Source organism: Oncorhynchus gorbuscha, linkage group LG03 (genome assembly GCF_021184085.1).
Source record: "Oncorhynchus gorbuscha isolate QuinsamMale2020 ecotype Even-year linkage group LG03, OgorEven_v1.0, whole genome shotgun sequence".
NCBI classification, from domain to species: Eukaryota; Metazoa; Chordata; class Actinopteri; order Salmoniformes; family Salmonidae; genus Oncorhynchus; species Oncorhynchus gorbuscha.
The window spans coordinates 48,377,168-48,396,087 of record NC_060175.1 but is presented as its reverse complement, the minus strand read 5'-3'; the positions used below and the strand labels follow the sequence as shown (position 1 = coordinate 48,396,087).

The following is an 18,920-nucleotide window of genomic DNA, read 5'->3' as shown; positions in this document are numbered from 1 at the left end:
CAGGTTTCCTCCAGACGTGACGCTTGGAATTCAGGCCAAAGTGTTAAATCTTGGTTTCATCAGACCAATGAATCTTATTTCTAATGGTCTGAGTCCTTTAGGTGCCTTTTGGCAAATTCCAAGCAGGCTGCCATGTACCTTTCACTGGGGAGTGGCTTCTGTCTGGGCACTTTACCATAAATGCCTGATTGGTGGACTGCTGCAGAGGTAGTTGTCCTCCTGGAAGATTCTCCCATTTTCAGAGGAACTCCGGAGCTCTGTCAGAGTGACCATCCGGTTCTTGGTCACCTCCGTGACCAAGGCCCTTTTCCACCGATTGCTCAGTTTAGCTGCCAGCTAGGAAGTCTTGGTAGTTCCAAACTTCTTCCATTTAAGAATGTTGGAGGCCACTGTGTTCTTGGGGACCTTCAATGCTGCAGAAATGTTTTGATACCCTTCCCCATATCTGTGCCTCGACACAATCCTGTCTCGAAGCTCTATGGCTTGGTTTTTGCTCTGACATGCACTGTCAACTGTGGAACCTTCTATAGACAGGTGTGTGCCTTTCCAAATCATGTACAATCAATTGAATATACCACAGATGGACTCCAAGTTGTAGAAACATCTCAAGGATGATCAATTGAAACAGGAGGCAGGTATGTTTAAAAAAAATATTTAATACATTTAAAAAAAATAAGAACCCTTTGTCATTGAAACATTTAAAAAAAATGTTTATAGGTTTTAGAATAAGGCTATAATGTAACAAAATATGGAAAAAGTCAAGGGGTCTGTATACTTTCCGAATATATCAATGAGAGATAGTGTATTTATGTACCAGCATATTTGTTGCATTTTTTCAACATCTTGTTAGATTCTTCACCTGGTTGACCCACTAGTACAGTATGGCTCTTTGGAGGGCTATGTTGAAAAATAACCATCAATACAAAGTCATCCCAGGAAACATTCAGATGTATTTACACAAGAAATACAAAATATTGCAAATAAACAGTACAGATAAAACGATACAAGAAAAGGAAAATCGTGGATCTGTTACAAGTCTTCCACTGGGAAAAGAACACAAGTTGCTGAGGTTGTAGCAGACATCTCCACACACATTTGCAGTAAGCCAAAAGCTACAGTGAAGAAAAGTTAAAGGTCGAGTTCCTGCACGACTAGATGTGCAGGGCAGGCGTTGCATTGCATCTACCAATGGCTGTGTGCCACGTCAGACTGCAGTCGGGCACCAGATTGCTATATCATACGAGGTGGTTGGCTAAAATGTTACACCTATTGCAGGCATTCTAAGATCTGGCATGCATCTGCAAAGTAGTAGGGCAGGAACTCGCGAGACGACAGTGAATAGCATAGAAGAGAAGAAGCACGGAATCCAACAAAATACAAGTGACATTAGCGTTGGAAAGAAACCACATTTAAACAATATTAAAACAAAAATCCAGAAACGTCACTCGTCATCAAACTGTGTACTGTCCCTCCAGTGTCTATAATACAGACCAAGTAAAAAGTCACTACGTAAAATCTGAAAGATTCATCTTATCTATACAGTACCATTATAAGAATATAGTTTGTATTGTCACACCCTATTTATAACCTTATTAAGGTTGTGCTCTGTAAAACAATCCACATGATCAGCAAACATAAGCTTAATAATTATGCGAGATTATTTTACATTTACATTTAAGTCATTTAGCAGACGCTCTTATCCAGAGCGACTTACAAATTGGATTATCATTGACTAAGTACTTTACAATATTCAGACAGGAAAAATAGTTGCAAAATATGGCTCCAAGGACAGTGTTTCCAAAAGCTGTCATTTTGAATATTGACAGTGTGCCTATCAGAAGTTCAGGTGAGATCTTTGAATACATAGTACAGCTCATCAATTTGTGGAGTGCATGACAGTAAGCTTCAAACAAAACCTCAGACCAAGGCATTAATATGATGCAGGTTTGCACCAACAAAACCCATCCGATCATAAACTGTCCCCGTTTGTTCTCTCTTGTATTGACTCCATCCATTACCTACTGCAATGACCACGATACAGCACATTTCCATTATGTGGGCTTTTCCCTGTACAGACTAGAGGCTTTACAGAGGAACACCAACTGTCATCCTCAAGCATTTTACCCCATGCCATGAAATGCTCCCACTAGTCTGCAGTATACTGAAAGTGCATTTGCATTTAATTATCTGGTCATTTCTCCTCAGTCCAACCCCCATATGCCATAGATAGACCTGTGAGTGGCTGCTCTCCACTGCATTGTCTCTTGGGAGTGCTGTGTTGGTCTGTGAATATGGATGTCACACTGCTCACTGGCACCCTCATGTGGAGCAGCACAGGGCAATCTGCTGCACCTTAGCCAGCTCTGTTAGCAGCAGCTTCATGCTGTGTTTAAGCTGAGGCAGGCGAGCCAGAGGCTCTGGGGGCTCCAGCTCCCCTGTGTAGTCCAGCCAACTCTCCAACACTGAGGAGAAAAGACGGAACAGACAACACTGTCAATCACTCATGTCAGATGCATAGCTGAGAAGAACCTATAATATACAGTAGATGTATTGATTGTGGCTACACCTTTGTGACAGGTAAGTGGGCAATGTCTTGAGTTGTTTTGCTTTAAAATCTCTTTTTCCTCATTGTACATATACAATCAGTGGCATCACAAAACTCTTTACTTGCTGACAGAAAACAAAGGGCATGCCTCACCATCCAGCTCCCTCTCAATGAAGTCCATCCTGTGAGTGACCTCTTCCTGTACGGCATCTATGTGATCCAGCAGGTTGATCTGCCACTGGTGCTGCTGGCTACTGCCGTCTCCGTCCCCTCCCTCCATCTTCACCTCGGCCTGGCCCCAGCGACCAACATCTGAGCACTGGACACATGGGAAAGAAGATGCTTCAGTCATAAGGTTGACTACCACTCTATAGTATTGTGCATGCAGGATGTATGGATAGAGAGTATAGGAAGCTTTAGTTTTTTAACAAGGACCAGCGATCACAGTTGTATACCCACCTATTGTTTTACCACTACATCACTGGCTGAAATAGAACGGACCTTGGGGTGAGTGTTCAGGGGTGTGTGTGGGCTGAAACAGCACTAACCTTGGTGTGAGTGTTCAGGTGTGTGTGGGCTTTGGGCCTGGCTGTCTCTAGCATGCCTCCATAGCGCTGCTCTCTCTCCAGGAGGTCCTCAGTACTCCTCAGGCTGTCCTCCAGCTCAGAGCCCCTCCGTGTGGTCTCCACAACCAGCCTCTGCTCCACCGCAGGGTAGTACGCCCGCGGCTTCTGGTAGCAGTGCTCACTCATAATGTACGAGTCCTGGAACGACTGGTATGGCGAGAAGGCGGAAGAGGAGGCTCGACTGAGCTTCTCCATGGCGGCTGACATCAGAGCTTCTGCTCCCCCACGTGCAAGACTCTTGTGGTCCCTCTCTGAGCCCTCGTCTGTTGGCGCTGGAGACGGTGCTGCGTCAGTGCCCGTCCCCGAGCCGTCTCTCCTCCAGGGCCTCTCTGCCCGCTTCCAGGGCTGGCACCACAGCCGCAAGTCCGGGTGGGTTTGGGTACTACAGGGCCACACACAGGCATTCAGACTCCATACAGACTCTACTCATTTCATAAGCGTATAAGATATTCATTCATATTAGTGTATAGATGGATTGTTTTTCCCATTCTATTCCTCTACTTACTGTAGGATGCTCATCTTGAGCTGCAGGCCATTGAGCACCTCCACCACATGGTGGACGTCTCCTAGTAGCTGGTGTGTTGCTGCAATCTTCTTTGCATTCTGGTGGGAGTAGTTTTCATCCAGGAAGGACAGACCGTACATGTGACCCCTGCTCAGCCAATCACGGTCATACCAGTACCGCAGGCTCTGCCTCTGACCTGGAACAAAGATCATGAAGGGTCACATGGTATCATAAGACACATCCAGAAAAATTACAGTTAATTGTATTGGCTTATTTAGTTTAGTGTGAGCCTCTTTTAAACGCCTGTGGAGAAACCTGCGATGGATTTACTAGCAATCCCAGTTGTGTGTTCCTGGCTCTCACCTGGTGGGTCTCGGCAGACGTAGCAAGCGTATTTGTCAGGGACGTTCTCCTCCAGGAGGCCCATGCAGGTGCCATGCTGCCAGCACAGACACTCCTCACACTGAGGGAGAGAGACAAGGCCAGGGAGCAGAGTTACTATCAACTACTCAATCATGCAAATCAAGGTTTCTCTCAGCTGCTAATGGTTGGCCTGAGATGGGCTTGGCCTTCAGTTAGGTGCTATTTAATCTCAGTTTACTCCAGAAATAATGTTTAAGGACGGCCTTTCCCCAATCCTGATACGTCCAAATAATCGGGGATGAAAAACCCAAACACTGATGTGGTGATACTAATGGTTTGTCAAGGCTGATGCTTTGTTTACATAGCAGGTTAGAACTATCATGGCAAGGTGGGAGAATTAACATAGCAGTTTATGTGAATGAGGTTAAGGTTAGGAAAAGGGTTAGGCTTAGTTAAAATGCTCCAATTGTCAATAAGTGTAGTCCCAACTCCATCTAGTAGGCCATCTGGTAGGCCTGAGGCCTAGCCCAACTGTAGGCCTAACTCCATCTAGTCACAACGGTAAAAGTCCCGACAAACCATCAGCATCGACAAACCGTCACTATCATAACACCTGAACTACTGCTGCTTGTTATCCTACACATTCCATCCCGTCGCGATAGATTCTTAGGTTTACAGAATCGCAGAATCTGTCTCAGAGAGATTAGGTGCCATTTGACAAATGTGATTGATTTAAATATATAGAGTTGGTAGGAATCCACTAGTCTCGCAGTCTCACTGATGTGTATTGGAGGGAGGTTTGGGCTAGAGCCAGGTAAAACCCCAAGGTAGCTCACCTGTATCATGAAATCATTTTCCTCTTCCACCTCACAGACACAACGCACAATCTCCTGAGCGCCCGTCTCCATGGCAACAGAGCCCAGATTCAGGGGTGGAGTAGTGACGTCCAGCTCCGCCCCCTGCTCATCATCACTCCACTCACAGCTGTCAGTTGACCAATCACTGATGCTATCCTCATCTAGGAGGGGAAATCAAGGGATGGAAAAGATTAACTAATACAAACAATCCTGGTCAAGATGACCCTAGTCTCTTTTAGAAACATTGCAATACTACATAGACATCTATATTTCTTCCATGAGCTAGTTTCATACCAAACAGTATATTTCTCAATGTGAGTCCCCAGAAGATAACAGAATTTACATCCAAATGACATGTTTGATCAAGAGAATATTGTAACACCAGCAATAATGGTAGAAAATATAGGAATAAACTATAGCTAATTTCATCCACAGTATTTTAATGTACATTTAAGTGCCAAAATAAAGGAAACACTTGAGTAAATGAGGGATACAAAGTATATTGAAAGCAGGTGCTTCTACACAGGTGTGGTTCCTGAGTTAATTAAGCAATTAACATCCAATCATGCTTTGGGTCATGTATAAAAATACCCAGTTGCCCATTATTTTGGCTACCATGGCTAGAAGAGATCCCAGTGACTTTAAGAGGGGTCTCAAAGGAGCATAGGGGTTTAAAGGGTGTGTGTGTGTGTCTCTCTCTCTCTATGCCATGGCACATATAAGCTGTTCTGGAATCGCATGGTTGCCCAACGTTCTAGTAAGACATTTTGTTGTCGTTTCCTTTATTTTGGCAGTTAACTGTATATCCCTTATACATAGCTCTGTATGTTGCACAATAATGAGTATAAAGCAAGCCATAGCAGCAAAAAAACGCCCTTGATTCTATCAATAAACCATAGAATCAGTCCTCAACCGTGACAACAGTTAGTTTGCTTTTCACGCCAGAAAGTGTGGAAAATAATGAGCAATATCGGTTTGATACAGAATTGAAAAGATACAGGTCGAAGCCAAGGACAAATGACTTGGATTGACACCAGGCAAAGAATAATGGCAAAAGGGAGAGAGCGACACACACACATAACATACACACCCTGATACCCACCATCCATGTGTATCTGCTCTGACTGGTTGTATCCGGGCCTGCAGTGGTATATATAACTCAGGCTTGTGATTGTGTGAGAGGGGGATTTGAGTGGCAAATTCAATTTGGACTGAAGAGCGAATATTGAGATGTAGTGAGGAGAATATTGACCTGTGTACTCTGTTAATAAAGGGGAGGGGGAAGCAGACACAGAACAAAATGTCAACTTTGGACTTGCTGATGAGGACAAACAAGAGATACTCTATTGGGGGGGGGGGGGGACAAACAAACACTATATAAAAACAGACCTCTGATGTTTACAGCTAAAGATACTATTATTGGTAGGGGAATATTTCCGTATAACAAAGAAACCATAAATGGTCAACTTGTGTCCATAAAATACCTCTACTTGAGTATTTCTGAGAGGTGAACTGGCCAAAACAGTGTAAATATAGTCTAATTGTGCATAGTAAATAAACTATCCTCCTAAAAGGTGTTATAACAAGTGTTATCCACACTCAGAGTGAATTTAAACTAGGTCAACAGACCAATAGTGGTTCAAACTTGGTTAGAGAAGTGGTGTCACAGTGGCTTGTGGTCAGCATTAGACTTTTCACAGATGAGTGAGATGGTTATTAAATCCATAATAAAGGCCTTCCTAGGCTAATGTGTTATTATATGAACCAAACATGAGCCGAAGATGTGCGTATCATTAAAGGTCAGTGAAAAGGGAGGTAAAAGCACAAGACTGCTGATGCAAATGAAATGAGCAGTGGCTATTTGACTGATGAAGCGGTATAGGCCAGTAGTGTGGACAGGTAGTTTTAGTGATAATCCCACACAGACCTACACCTACCACACCAAGAGGAATGCAGGATGGCTCTGTGCTCAGGGGCCTTCCAACGGCCTGTATGAAGCGTTGCACATGCAGCTGAGCAACAGGACACGGGCCCCATTCAGAACGGTAGGGTGACTAGAGTCCCCTTCTTACCAGACTTGGCCTTCTTTTTCTTCTTCTTTTTCTTCACTTTAACGCGAAGGAAGTCCGTTTGTTTCTTATCCTTCAGCCGGTCTCGTTCTTTCACCAATCCTGGAGTGACACAGAGTGAACCAAGAGTTAAGAGAGTGCTTTAGATCCTGAACGCATTACAAACACTAGAGCATGCCAAATTCACAATATTCCTGTTGTCACATTTAGAGAAAGTGAAAATGAATCTCTGATCAGAAATCAGCTAAGATGCCTACACATTTGCTCCCATCTATTGACCTATTTAAGCCCTCTCTTTAGATCTTTCCACGTCTCCATTTTATACACACCTAAGTCCATGCCACTGCTCATAAACGTCTCTGTCACCACCGGTCTCTGGCCATTCCTGTCCAGCTGGTTCTCTTTGCTCTTCTCCCTCAGCAGTGCCCTCTGCTGCTGGCTCTGCGTTGGCTCTGTGCTGACAGCAGGTGGCACTGACCTGCGTCTGCTCATTGTCTTTGCCTCACTACGTGGAGACGGGGGAGTTCTGATAGGACTGTGCACAGTGGAGTCTGCCAGGCATAGAAAAACATTATTATGACTAAACCTTTGGGTAAATCTATCAACAGCCATTTTTTTATACTCACGCATTGAGGCAGAGATGGTGCGTCTCCTCTTAGGACTCTCCAGAATGGTAGGGAAGGGGTGCTTCTCTGAGGCCTGGGTCTGGACGCTCCTGGTGGGGCTGAGGTCATCCTCTAGCTGCTGGTCCTCTCCGTGGTAGTACTTCATGTGGTAGTGAAGCAGCTTGGCCTTGCGGAACGACTTGGTGCAACCCACAGCGCTGCATTTAAACGGGTTGTGGTCCAAGTTGATGGACAGGACTGGGGGAGGCTGGTTTTTGATCACTCTGTACACTGAAAACACAATGGAGATGTGTAAGAGAGGATGGACAAACAGCTAGGAGTGGAAAGAAACATGTAAACTGATCTAACAGAGAGCAGGGGGAGAACTCACATGGCTCTCTGCTGAATCTGTTGGGGTTGTGAAAACCCTGCTTCCTTATTGCTGGAACAAAAGACACCATATAAAACTGACAATCCCTGACTGATGACATTCAACAACAAATTAAAAACACTTCACTCTCTCAGAATTCTCATAAATATATTCAAACCTTCTATACTATTTTGTCGACTTGAAATGTGGACAGAACCTTGAAATATAACTGCAGTGACAGCTTCCATTATTTGGAAATAAGTCCTTTTGGATAGTGATTTTCTGAAGGGTGTCGTCTTACGTTTCACTGGGAGGTCCACTGGTGCAGATTTTGAGCTCTCCGGTTGGCTCGCTGCCTTCTGCTCCACTTCGTCATTGGTGGACAAAGCTGAGGGTAATGGGATAGACACTGGCCCTGTCAGTGTTGACATCTGATTGGGTGACTCAGTGGGTGGCTTAGGTTCATTTGGTGAGCTCAGGACTGTGTACTCAGTTTCCATTTCCATCTCTTTTTTTATCCCTCCATTTAAATTATGAGTAGACCTCTCCTCACACTGTCCTCGGTCTTCTTCCACCTTCTGTCCTCGGTCTTCTTCCACCTTCTGTCCTCGGTCTTCTTCCACCTTCTGTCCTCGGTCTTCTTCCACCTTCTGTCCTCGGTCTTCTTCCACCTTCTGTCCTCGGTCTTCTTCCACCTTCTGTCCTCGGTCTTCTTCCACCTTCTGTCCTCGGTCTTCTTCCACCTTCTGTCCTCGGTCTTCTTCCACCTTCACTCCGTTCGGGCCCACAGTGGCTATCATGTGATCCCGGAGGTCGTTCTGTCCTGCATGCTGCTCTGTATGCTCCTCCAGCTTAATCGCGGGTGGACTATCTTTGGTGACGTCCACCTCACCGTCCTTCCTCTTGGTCTTCTCCTGTCCCTCCCTCTTGTCCCATTCATCAACCTCATTATTATCCTCGGTCTCACTGTCTCCCTCCAGGTCAGAGGTACTGCGTCTGGCCCTTTTATTCTTGGGGCTGTTTTCCTGAGGCCTCCGTTCTCTGCCATTCTGATGCTTCCTGACTCCATTCCTCTCAGCAGACCGAGTCTTCCCTCCTCCTCTCTAGTTCCAGGAAGAGAGGGGTGAAGAAAAGAGAGGAAAATAAGGCAAAGTATGACCCACAGAAATGTGACCCTTTGCATGGCAAGCCAACACAATATGAACAGAGACAGTGCCTTCAGAAAGTATTCATACCTCTTGACTCATTCCACATTTTGTTGCGTTATTGCCTGAATTAAATTGGGTTTTCATCTACACACAATAATGACAAAGTGGAAGTATGTTGTTATACATTTGTGCATATTTATTGAATATGAAATACAGAAATCTCTCATTTACACCCGAGTCCATACACGTTAGAATCACCTTTGGCAGCGATTACAGCTGCGAGTCTTTTGGGGTACGTCTAAGAGCTTTGCACACCTGGATTGTACAATATTTGCACATTGTCCTTTTAAAAATGCTTCAACCTCTGTCAAATTTGGTGTTGATCATTACTAGACAGCCATTTTCAAGTCTTGCCATAGATTTTCAAGCTGATTTAAGTCAAAACTGTATCTAAGCCACCCAGGAACATTCAATGTCATCTTGGTAAACAACTCCAGTGTATATTTGGCCTTGTGTTTTAGGTTATTGTCCTGCTGAAAGGTGAATTTGTCTGACAGTGTCTGTTGGAAAGCAGACTGAACCAGGTTTTCCTCTAGGATTTTGCCTGTGCTTAGCTCTATTTTTTTTTTTATCCTAAAAAAAAACTCTGTAGTCCTTGCAGATGACAAGCATACCCATAACACGATGCAACCACCACCAGGCTTGAAAATATGAAGAGTGGTACTCCGTGATGTGTTGGACATAATGCTTTGTATTCAGGATATAAAGTTCACTTCTTTGTCACATTTTTTGCAGTTCTACTTTAGTGCCTAATTGCAAACCAGATGCATGTTTTGGAATATTTGTATTCTATAGAGGCTTCATTCTTTTCAGTCTGTTAATTAGGTTAGTATTGTGGAGTAACTACAATGTAATTGATCCATCCTCAGTTTTCTCCTATCACAGCCATTCTACTCTGTAACAGTGTTAAATTCACCATTGTCCTTATGGGGAAATCCCTGAGCGGTTTCCTTAATCTCTGACAACTGAGTTAGGAAGGACACCTGTATCTTTGTAGTGGCTGGGTGAATTGATACACCATTCAAAGTGTAATTAATAACGTCACCATGCTCAATGGGATATTCAATGTCTGCTTTTTTATTTATTTTTATTTACCCATCTACCAATAGGTGCCCGTCTTTGCGACCAGACACCTCCCTAATCATTGTGGATGAATCTGTGTTTGAAATTCACTGCTCAACCGAGGGACCTTACAGATAATTTGATGTGTGCGGTACAGAGATTAGGTAGTCAATAAAAATTCATGTTAAACACTATTATTGCACACAGTGAGTCCATGCAACTTATGTGACTTGTTAAGCACATTTTTACTCTTGAGCTTATTTTGGCTTGCCATAACAAAGGGGTTGAATACTTATTGACTCAAGACATTTCAACTGTTCATTTATTAATTTGAAAACATTTCTAAAAACGTAATTCCACTTTGACATTATGGGGTATTGTGTGTAGGCCATTGACACAAAATGTCAATTTAATCCATTTTAAACTCAGGCTGTGTCAACAAAATGTGGAAAAAGTCAAGGTGCGTGAATACTTTCTGAAGGCACCGTATGTGCCATTTGAGCAGGTACAAACAATTGACTGTCCCTGGTGAGAGAAGGAAACAAAGAGCTCACCTCTCTGACAAAAGGCTTCACGTGGATCCCCTTCACTGTCTGGACGACTCCATCATAAAACTTCACGGTGTAAGATGCTGAGGGCAAATGGAGATCAGATGGATCAGGTTGATGCTTGATTTTATATAATTTAACAAATTAAAAATGTGGTTGAATCAGTGTTTGAAATTCACTGCTCAACTGAGGGACCTTAGCCAAATACATTTAAACTCAGTTTCACAATTCCTGACATTTAATCCAAGTAAAACATTCCCTGTCTTGGGTCAGTTAGTATCACCGCTTTATTTTACGAATATGAAATGTCAGAATAATAGAGATAATTATTTATTTCAGCCTTTATTTCTTTCATCACATTCCCAGTGGGTCAGAAGTGTACATACACTCAATTAGTATTTGGTAGCATTGCCTTAAACAATTTAAACTTAGGTCAAACATTTTGGGTAGCCTTCCACAAGCTTCCCGCAATAACTCCTGACAAGAGCTGGTGTAACTGAGTCAGGTTGGTAGGCCTCCTTGCTCGCACAAACTTTTTCAGTTCTGCACACACATTTTCTATAGGATTGAGGTCAGGGCTTTGTGATGGCCACTTCAGTACCTTGACTTTGTTGTCCTTAAGCCATTTTGCCACAACTTTGGAAGTATGCTTTGGGTCATTATCCATTTGGAAGACCCATTTGCGACCAAGCTTTAACTTCCTGACTGATGTCTTCGGATGTTGCTTCAATATATCCACATAATATTCCTTCCACATGAAGCCATCTATTTTGTGAAGTGCACCAGTCCCTCCTGCTGTAAAGCACCCCCACAACATGATGCTGCCACCCCTGTGCTTCATGGTTGGGATGGTGTTCTTTGTCCCCATGTGCAGTTCAAACCATAGTCTGGCTTTTTTTTAATGGCAGTTTTGGAGCAGTGGCTTCTTCCTTGCTGAGCAGCCTTTCATGTTGTCAATATAGGACTCGTTTTATTGTGGATATAGATATCTTCGTATCCGTTTCCTCCAGCATCTTCACAATGTGCTTTTCTGTTGTTCTGGGATTGATTTGCACTTTTTGCACCAAAGTACGTTCATCTCTAGGAGACAGTATGGATCTCCTTCCTGAGCGGTATGACGGCTGTGTGGTCCCATGGTGTTTATACTTACATAATCAGGCGTTTGGAAATTGCTCCCAAGAATGAACCAGACTTGGAGGTCTACAATATTTTTCTGAGGTCTTGGCTGATTTATTTTGATTTTCCCATGATGTCAAGAAAAGAGGCACTGAGTTTGAAGGTAGGCCCTGCAATACATCCACAGGTACACCTCCAATTGACTCAAATGATGTCAATTAGCCTATTGTCATCTTCTAAAGCCATGACATCATTTTCTGGAATTGTCCAGGCTGTTTAAAGACACAGTCAACTTACTGTATGTTGACTTCTGACCAACTGGAATCGTGATACAGTGAATTATAAGTGAAATAATCTGTCTGTAAACAATTGTTGGAAAAATGACTTGTGTCATGCACAAAAGTAGACCGACTTGCCAAAACTATAGTTTGTTAACCTCTCTAGGTTAGCGGGCGGTATTTTCACATCCGGATGAAAAGCGTGCCCAAAGTAAACTGCCTGCTACTCATGCGCAGAAGCTGGGATATGCATATTATTAGGAGATTTGGATAGAAAACACTCTGAAGTTTATAAAAGTGTTTGAATGATTTCTGTGAGTGTAACAGAACTTATTTGGCAGGCAAAACCCTGAGGACAAACCAACCAGGAATTTGTTTTTGGAGGTCACTCTCTTTTCAATGAGATTTCAATGGGAATCTAGATTTCTAAGGCACTTGCTTGCAGTTCCTATCGCTTCCACTGGATGTCAACAATCTTTAGAAATTGGTTGATGTTTTTCCTTTGAGAAATGAAGAAGTAGCCCTGTTCAGAACGAGGGTCGAGTGAAGTGTACTGTTTGTTAGAGGCGCGTGACCTGAAAGCTCGCTCCACTTTGTTTTTATCCGCTATTGAATGCAGTTTATCCCGTCTTAAATTGTATAGATTATTTACATTAAAAAATACCTCAAGTTGCATTAGGAAAGTTGTTTGAAATGTTTGGACAAAGATTACAGGTAACTTATTAGATATTTTGTAGTCATGCTGCGGGAGTTGAAACCTGTGTTTTTCTGGATCAAACACGCCAAGTAAATGGACATTTGAGATATAACAACGGAATTAATCGAACAAAATGACCATTTGTGATGTTTATGGGACATATTGGATTGCCAACAAAATAAGATATTCAAAAGTAAGGCATGAATTATATTGTTATTTCTGAGTATTGTGTCGCACCTGGCGGGATGAAAAATTATTGTCTGCATTTGTTTGATGGGGTACAATCCTCATATAATAGTATGGTTTGCTTACGCCGTAAAGCCTTTTTGAAATCTGACACAGAGGCTGGTTAACAAGAAGTTTATCTTTAATCATATGTATAACACTTGTGTCTTTCAAAGTTTATGATGAGTATTTATGTAATTTGATTTGTCTCTCTGCAATTTCACCGGATGTTATTTGAGACAATGCATTACTGAACATAATGCTCCAATTTAAACTGAGGTCTTTGGACATAAAGAGGGACTTTATTGAACAAAACTAACATTATTGTGTAACATGGAGTCCTGGGAGTGCCACCAGATTAAGGTCATCAAAGGTTAGTGATTAGGGGGCCTGCCGGGTGGCGAAGTGGCTAAGGGCTGTGCCACCAGAGACCCTGGGTTCGCCCCCAGGCTCTGTCGTAACCGGCCGCGACCGGGAGGTCCGTGGGGCGACGCACAATTGGCCTAGCGTCATCCGGGTTAGGGAGGGCTTGGCCGGTAGGGATATTCTTGTCTCATCGCACAACAGCGACTCCCGTGGCGCAGTGCACGCTAACCAAGGTTGCCAGGTGCACAGTGTTTCCTCCAATACATTGGTGCGGCTGGCTTTCGGGTTGGATACGTGCTGTGTTAAGAAGCAGTGCGGCTTGGTTGGGTTGTGTATCGTGGGACGCATGACTTTCAACCTTTGTCTTTCCCGAACCCGTACGGGAGTTGTAGCGATGAGACAATATAGTAGCTACTAAAAACAATTGGATACCACGAAATTGGGGAGAAAAAGGGGTAAAAAAAAGTTTGTGATTAATTTAATTGCTATTTCTGACTTTTGTGAGCCCTCTCCTTGGTTGGAAAATGTCTGTATGGTTGTTTGTGGCTAGGCGCTGTCCTAACATAATCGTATGGTGTGCTTTCGCCGTAAAGCCTTTTTGAAATCAGACACTGTGGTTGGATTAAACTCTTGAAACTCTGTATTTCATTTTTGGATGAAAAACGTTCCCGTTTTAAACAAGATATTTTGTCACGAAAAGATGCTCGACTATGCATATAATTGACAGCTTTGGAAAGAAAACACTCTGACGTTTCCAAAACTGCAAAGATATTATCTGTGAGTGCCACAGAACTGATGCTACAGGCGAAACAAAGATGAAATTTCAAACAGCATTTCTGCAGCATTGTGACGTTTTTGTAGGCACATCATTGGAAGATTGGCCATAAGAGACTACATTTGCCAGGTGTCCGCCCGGTGTCCTTTGTTTAAATTGGTGCGCAATTGTCAGTGGCACTCATTTTACCATTCGATACAGAGGGAGAAGCACACTTCCAGGAACGATACATCATTGAAGAGATATGTAGAAAAACACCTTGAGGATTGATTCTAAACAACGTTTGCCATGTTTCAGTCGATATTATGGAGTTATTTTGGAAAAAGTTTGGCGTTTTTATAACTGATTTTTAATTTTTTTTTGGTAGCCAAACATGACGCAGAAAACGGACCGATTTCTCCTGCACAAATAATCTTTCAGGAAAAATGAACATTTGCTATCTAACTGAGAGTCTCTTCATTGAAAACATCCAAAGTTATTCATTTATTGAATGTTTTTGCTGGTTTTTGTGAAAATGTTGCCTGGTGATGCTAACGCTAAATGCTAATGCTAAATGCTAACGCTAAATGCTAAATGCTAGTTTTGCTATGGTAGAGAAGCATATTTTTGAAAATCTGAGACGGCAGTGTTGTTAACAAAAGGCTAAGCATGAGAGCTAGCATATTGATTTCATTTCATTTGCGATTTCCATGAATAGTTAACGTAGTTGCGTTATGGTAATGGGCTTGAGGCTGTAGTCATGATCCCGGATCCGGGTTGGCTTGACGCAAGAAGTTAACAAGACATTTGTGGAGTGGTTGAAAAACAAGTTTTAATGACTCCAACCTAAGTGTATGTAAACTTCCGACTTCAACTGTACATAACAAAATTGTCAAGGATACAAACACAAAAATGTCAAGAGACTCATTTCCATTGTGGTCCTCTATTCTGCAGCACAGAACACACAAATCCCTTCAATATGCATATGAGTGTACTTCCAAACCACTCACCATCTTTATTGACTGCTAAGACCTTGGCAGGGTAGAAGCGGCAATCGGTCCAACTGGCGAGGACCTTGTCATTCACATGAAATCCCTGAAGAGACAGATGAAAGGAGGTGTCACACATGGATCCAGTATCAGCTTGAGCAAATGACATCCAATAGAAGTAGGCGGAGCAAACAAAAGACCAGGTAAAGCTAAGCAGAGCAAACAGTAGGGATCTAGTCCCTATCTTACAGGGATAGGATCGTCGTCCAGCAGTCCCTGTCGTCTCAGCTGGATCCTCTCTACAGGTCTCAGGTAGGGGCTGGTCCAGTCAAACCACTCATCATAGCGGTGGCTCCACTGACGGTAGTGGATCAGGATCTTCTCATCACTATAGTCGATCTTCTCTATGTTGGCCGGATACCTAGGAGCAGGGGATATATGAGGGGTGACTGAGATGGGAGCAAAGCAACTGAACTGGATAACAGAAAGACAGAGAGAAAGACAAAGAAAGACTGAAAAATAGCTGAGGAATGCAACAAAGAGAGTGCAGGCAGATAAAGACATACTGTACTGAGAATGAGAGAGAGTGATGGAGGGACAGAAGCATGACTCACCAGTTTTTGAGGGTGTCTCTGGCCTCTAGCGTTGCTCCCACCTCAAAGGTTATCCCTCTTCTGTTAGGGGGTGTCTTGCTCATCATGCCCACATCCACCTCCTGCTGACAGACACACAGTTCTACTCGGTTAAAGACCAGACACACACATACACTTCTAGTTCTTAAAACTGCCATGACGGGGGTCCAACGTGAGTTCGTACTGGTCTAGAGACTGGATTATAGTGAACTGGTTTAAATACAAAAGAGGTCTGACTCCATAATCAGTGGAAAATTTAGTTAGTTCTCAATTTCTTTTGATCAGCATTTACTTGTTACATAATGAATCATAGTGGTGGAAAGTGAAAGCAAACAATGGTGCTAAGGGTCTTAGTCATTGTGTTGAGAGGACTGCCAGGAAGAGAGGTGAGAGAACAGGGGATGAGGCTTGTCTATATGGCTGAGAGAAAAGGGAATTATTCCATAAATACAGGAACACAATACTGTGTGTACCCAACAATAACTACTGTAAGTATGTAGACACATGGGGAATAAAAACGATCATTACTGAAGTTAGTATTGTAGCAGTAGACACATGAAGGGATTCCACAATGTTTACAAAAGACCAACGACTGAGCAACAATGTTGGCAGGCACAGTGGAATTTAGCCCCTAGTCTAAAAGGTGTGTTGACACCATGTAGTTCTAAGCTATATCTAAAATCTTAAGTTTGTTGCATCCAAAGATAGGTGTAAACATTGTAGTGTGTATCATCTAAATAAATAAAAACGAAGAAATAACAACTTAAGCCATTATAGGGCATCCATAAAGTAGTCATAAGCTCTACATAGACGTTTAATAAGAATTTAAGCAAAGTCGTACTACATAATGAGCGATGTGAAAGGCCCTTAAATCTGGTGGTCATCCAAAGATGGCATAACCCCCTTGACATCCTTAAAATGGCTTGACATTCGTTTATGATAGCAAATATGTCTGCCCCGTCATTTAGGCTATCAGGCTCCAATGTTTATCCAACGAAAACACTTAGCAAAGAAACACATAACGTTATATGCTTAAAGCAATCTTCAGATCTCATAACAGCACGCAAACCTTCCTCTTTGAAGCATCTGTATGTAACCCTTACTCCATCGATTTTATAGCAATACTGTCTAATCCCTGTCTCGAGAATTTTGTGCAGCCAGTACCTAATAACGAGGTCAAGAGCCAGACAGCTTTCAAAGACTTGGGCAGCACGATGAGAAATTCCGACACTGTCTATTATGTATCCTTTTGTCCAACTGGAGTGATCACAGTGTGATGATTCATGACTGAATTCCAATTCGGTCAAATTGACAAAAATGTTGCTTTTGATGACTAAATATGCTCAAACAAAATCTGTGCTCCTCAAAATGGTCCATTGTCTGGTTCATCGCAGAGCGTTACATTGTGTCTCGCACCCTGAATACTTTGTATCCTCTAGCATTGTCAAACACAATCACTAAAATCCCGGGAAACACACGATTCTAAACAGATCTTTGCAATACATTCGCCTAATTTCGGGAGGAAAAACTCACCTTTGTGTAGAGACTTTGAGCATATTCCATTTAAATGCAACAATAGTAGCCGGATATCTTCACACAACTTGGCAACCCACGTGTTTTCTGGTCAGGCGAACATTCCACATATTGCAACAATGGGAGACAATAGCAATGCAAATGGTCTCTGAAATTAGATTAAGCTAGTTATGTAGGCCAGTTGCTTATGTAACATACATGGATAACATGAATCAACGTTATGTGGGTTCCATAAACACATACTCTGACGAAGCATTTATGAACGAATACGGCATAATTATTTCTGGTGGAGTGTGGCTCTAAACGCACGGAAGCGACCTCAATGACGCGAAATACACGTCAGTTGTTTATCACAGACTCGATAAGGGTGAAAATAATTTTCAATTTAGACCTTGGCTTCAACTATAGGCCTACTATAGTCCATGGCTTTACATTACCTATGTAACATAACCATAGAAGGCTAGTTGCCGATAAAATGTTGAAATATAGCCTAATCCTGTAAATTGCCATGTTTTTCACTCTCCATTATTTGGCAGCGCTGCTTGCACGTTAGCATTCACCCAGCATCCACTCCAAAGTAAGGCTTAAATAAGATGCATATGATTTTATACAATTCAAAAGCTGCCTTTTATGGATTCGTTTCTGACAGTTTATCTTCCGATATTCTATAAGGAGTCTTGAATATATTTCACTGTAGTTTGTCAGTGACTTGAATAAAGCTAATTGGTTTAAGCGGTCTGATATGGGCGGGCTTGAGACATTTTACAGGCTATTCAGACTGTCATTCATAAGAGGATCGGGCCTCTACGCCTGGCCACACGTTTTCTTACGGTAAATACGGCATGGAAATAGAGCACTTTAAACTTCCCTGAAGCCACCGAAACAATGACGAGTCAACCTTACACCAAGCATAAGATATCCGCAAACCAAAACAAATCTTCATTACAAGTCTTTAAAAGTTATTTGTTTAGGAAGCAGAAGCGTCATGCCGCATTCAGATTACACAATGTTTTGTGTTATTGATGCATAAACTATTTCTATTCTGTCTCAAATACTAATGACTAAAATTGTGCAGAAAACTGATATCAAATGTTACCTTGATTTCTGGATACTGTGTTTCCAATGGTGATGTGCAGCGTGTGGTGCCTCCGCTTCTGATTTGAGAGCACGCAGTTGATTTTTTTTCTCTCGATGCACTCGCCCTACCGGCGCGCAACTACGCATGTATTAAATATACCTTCTGTTCCAGAGATGCATGGTAGAGGCGATTTGCAGGCTATACACAAGTAAATTACTTTGTCGTAGGCCTGCCAATATGACATGTACAGCCAATGGCAAATTGACATCAATAGTAGGCTAGGCTATATTACATCGTATTACTAACATAGCTAATTGCTGGCTTGTAAATGCTGGCAGGGTATTGTTTCTTGAATAGAGCTCGATTTTACTCCGAAATAGGCTATATTTCCTTTATTTAGAAGACAGCACTTTCTAAAACTAAAAAAAATCCGAATCATGTTAATTTAATTTCCTGCAACTTCTGCATTACATTCTTATGTACAAAATGATCCA

General features: G+C 42.5%; 1 protein-coding gene across 7 annotated transcripts; it reads right to left on the bottom strand.

Annotated features, from left to right (window-relative positions):
• Positions 1-932: 932 nt before the first annotated feature.
• LOC124031467 (PHD finger protein 20-like) lies at positions 933-18,558 on the bottom strand. 7 transcript variants are annotated; one of them, XM_046342723.1, is made up of 17 exons: positions 18,445-18,558; positions 17,349-17,496; positions 15,798-15,901; positions 15,433-15,604; positions 15,205-15,289; positions 10,765-10,841; positions 8,242-9,043; positions 7,962-8,012; positions 7,592-7,861; positions 7,295-7,516; positions 6,969-7,067; positions 4,876-5,057; positions 4,040-4,139; positions 3,677-3,872; positions 3,094-3,553; positions 2,699-2,864; positions 933-2,462 (listed from the first exon to the last, which is right to left on the bottom strand). In XM_046342723.1, exons 2-17 carry the CDS (start codon positions 17,376-17,378, stop codon positions 2,320-2,322), a joined length of 3,159 nt encoding a protein of 1,052 aa, XP_046198679.1. In that variant the 5' UTR covers positions 17,379-17,496; positions 18,445-18,558; the 3' UTR covers positions 933-2,319. The 7 variants fall into 7 exon arrangements, with proteins under 7 accessions (XP_046198679.1, XP_046198680.1, XP_046198682.1 ...); XM_046342724.1 differs by having other exon boundaries at positions 17,349-17,435; positions 18,445-18,541; XM_046342726.1 differs by having other exon boundaries at positions 15,798-15,898; positions 17,349-17,435; positions 18,445-18,541.
• Between the last annotated feature and the right edge of the window lie 362 nt (positions 18,559-18,920).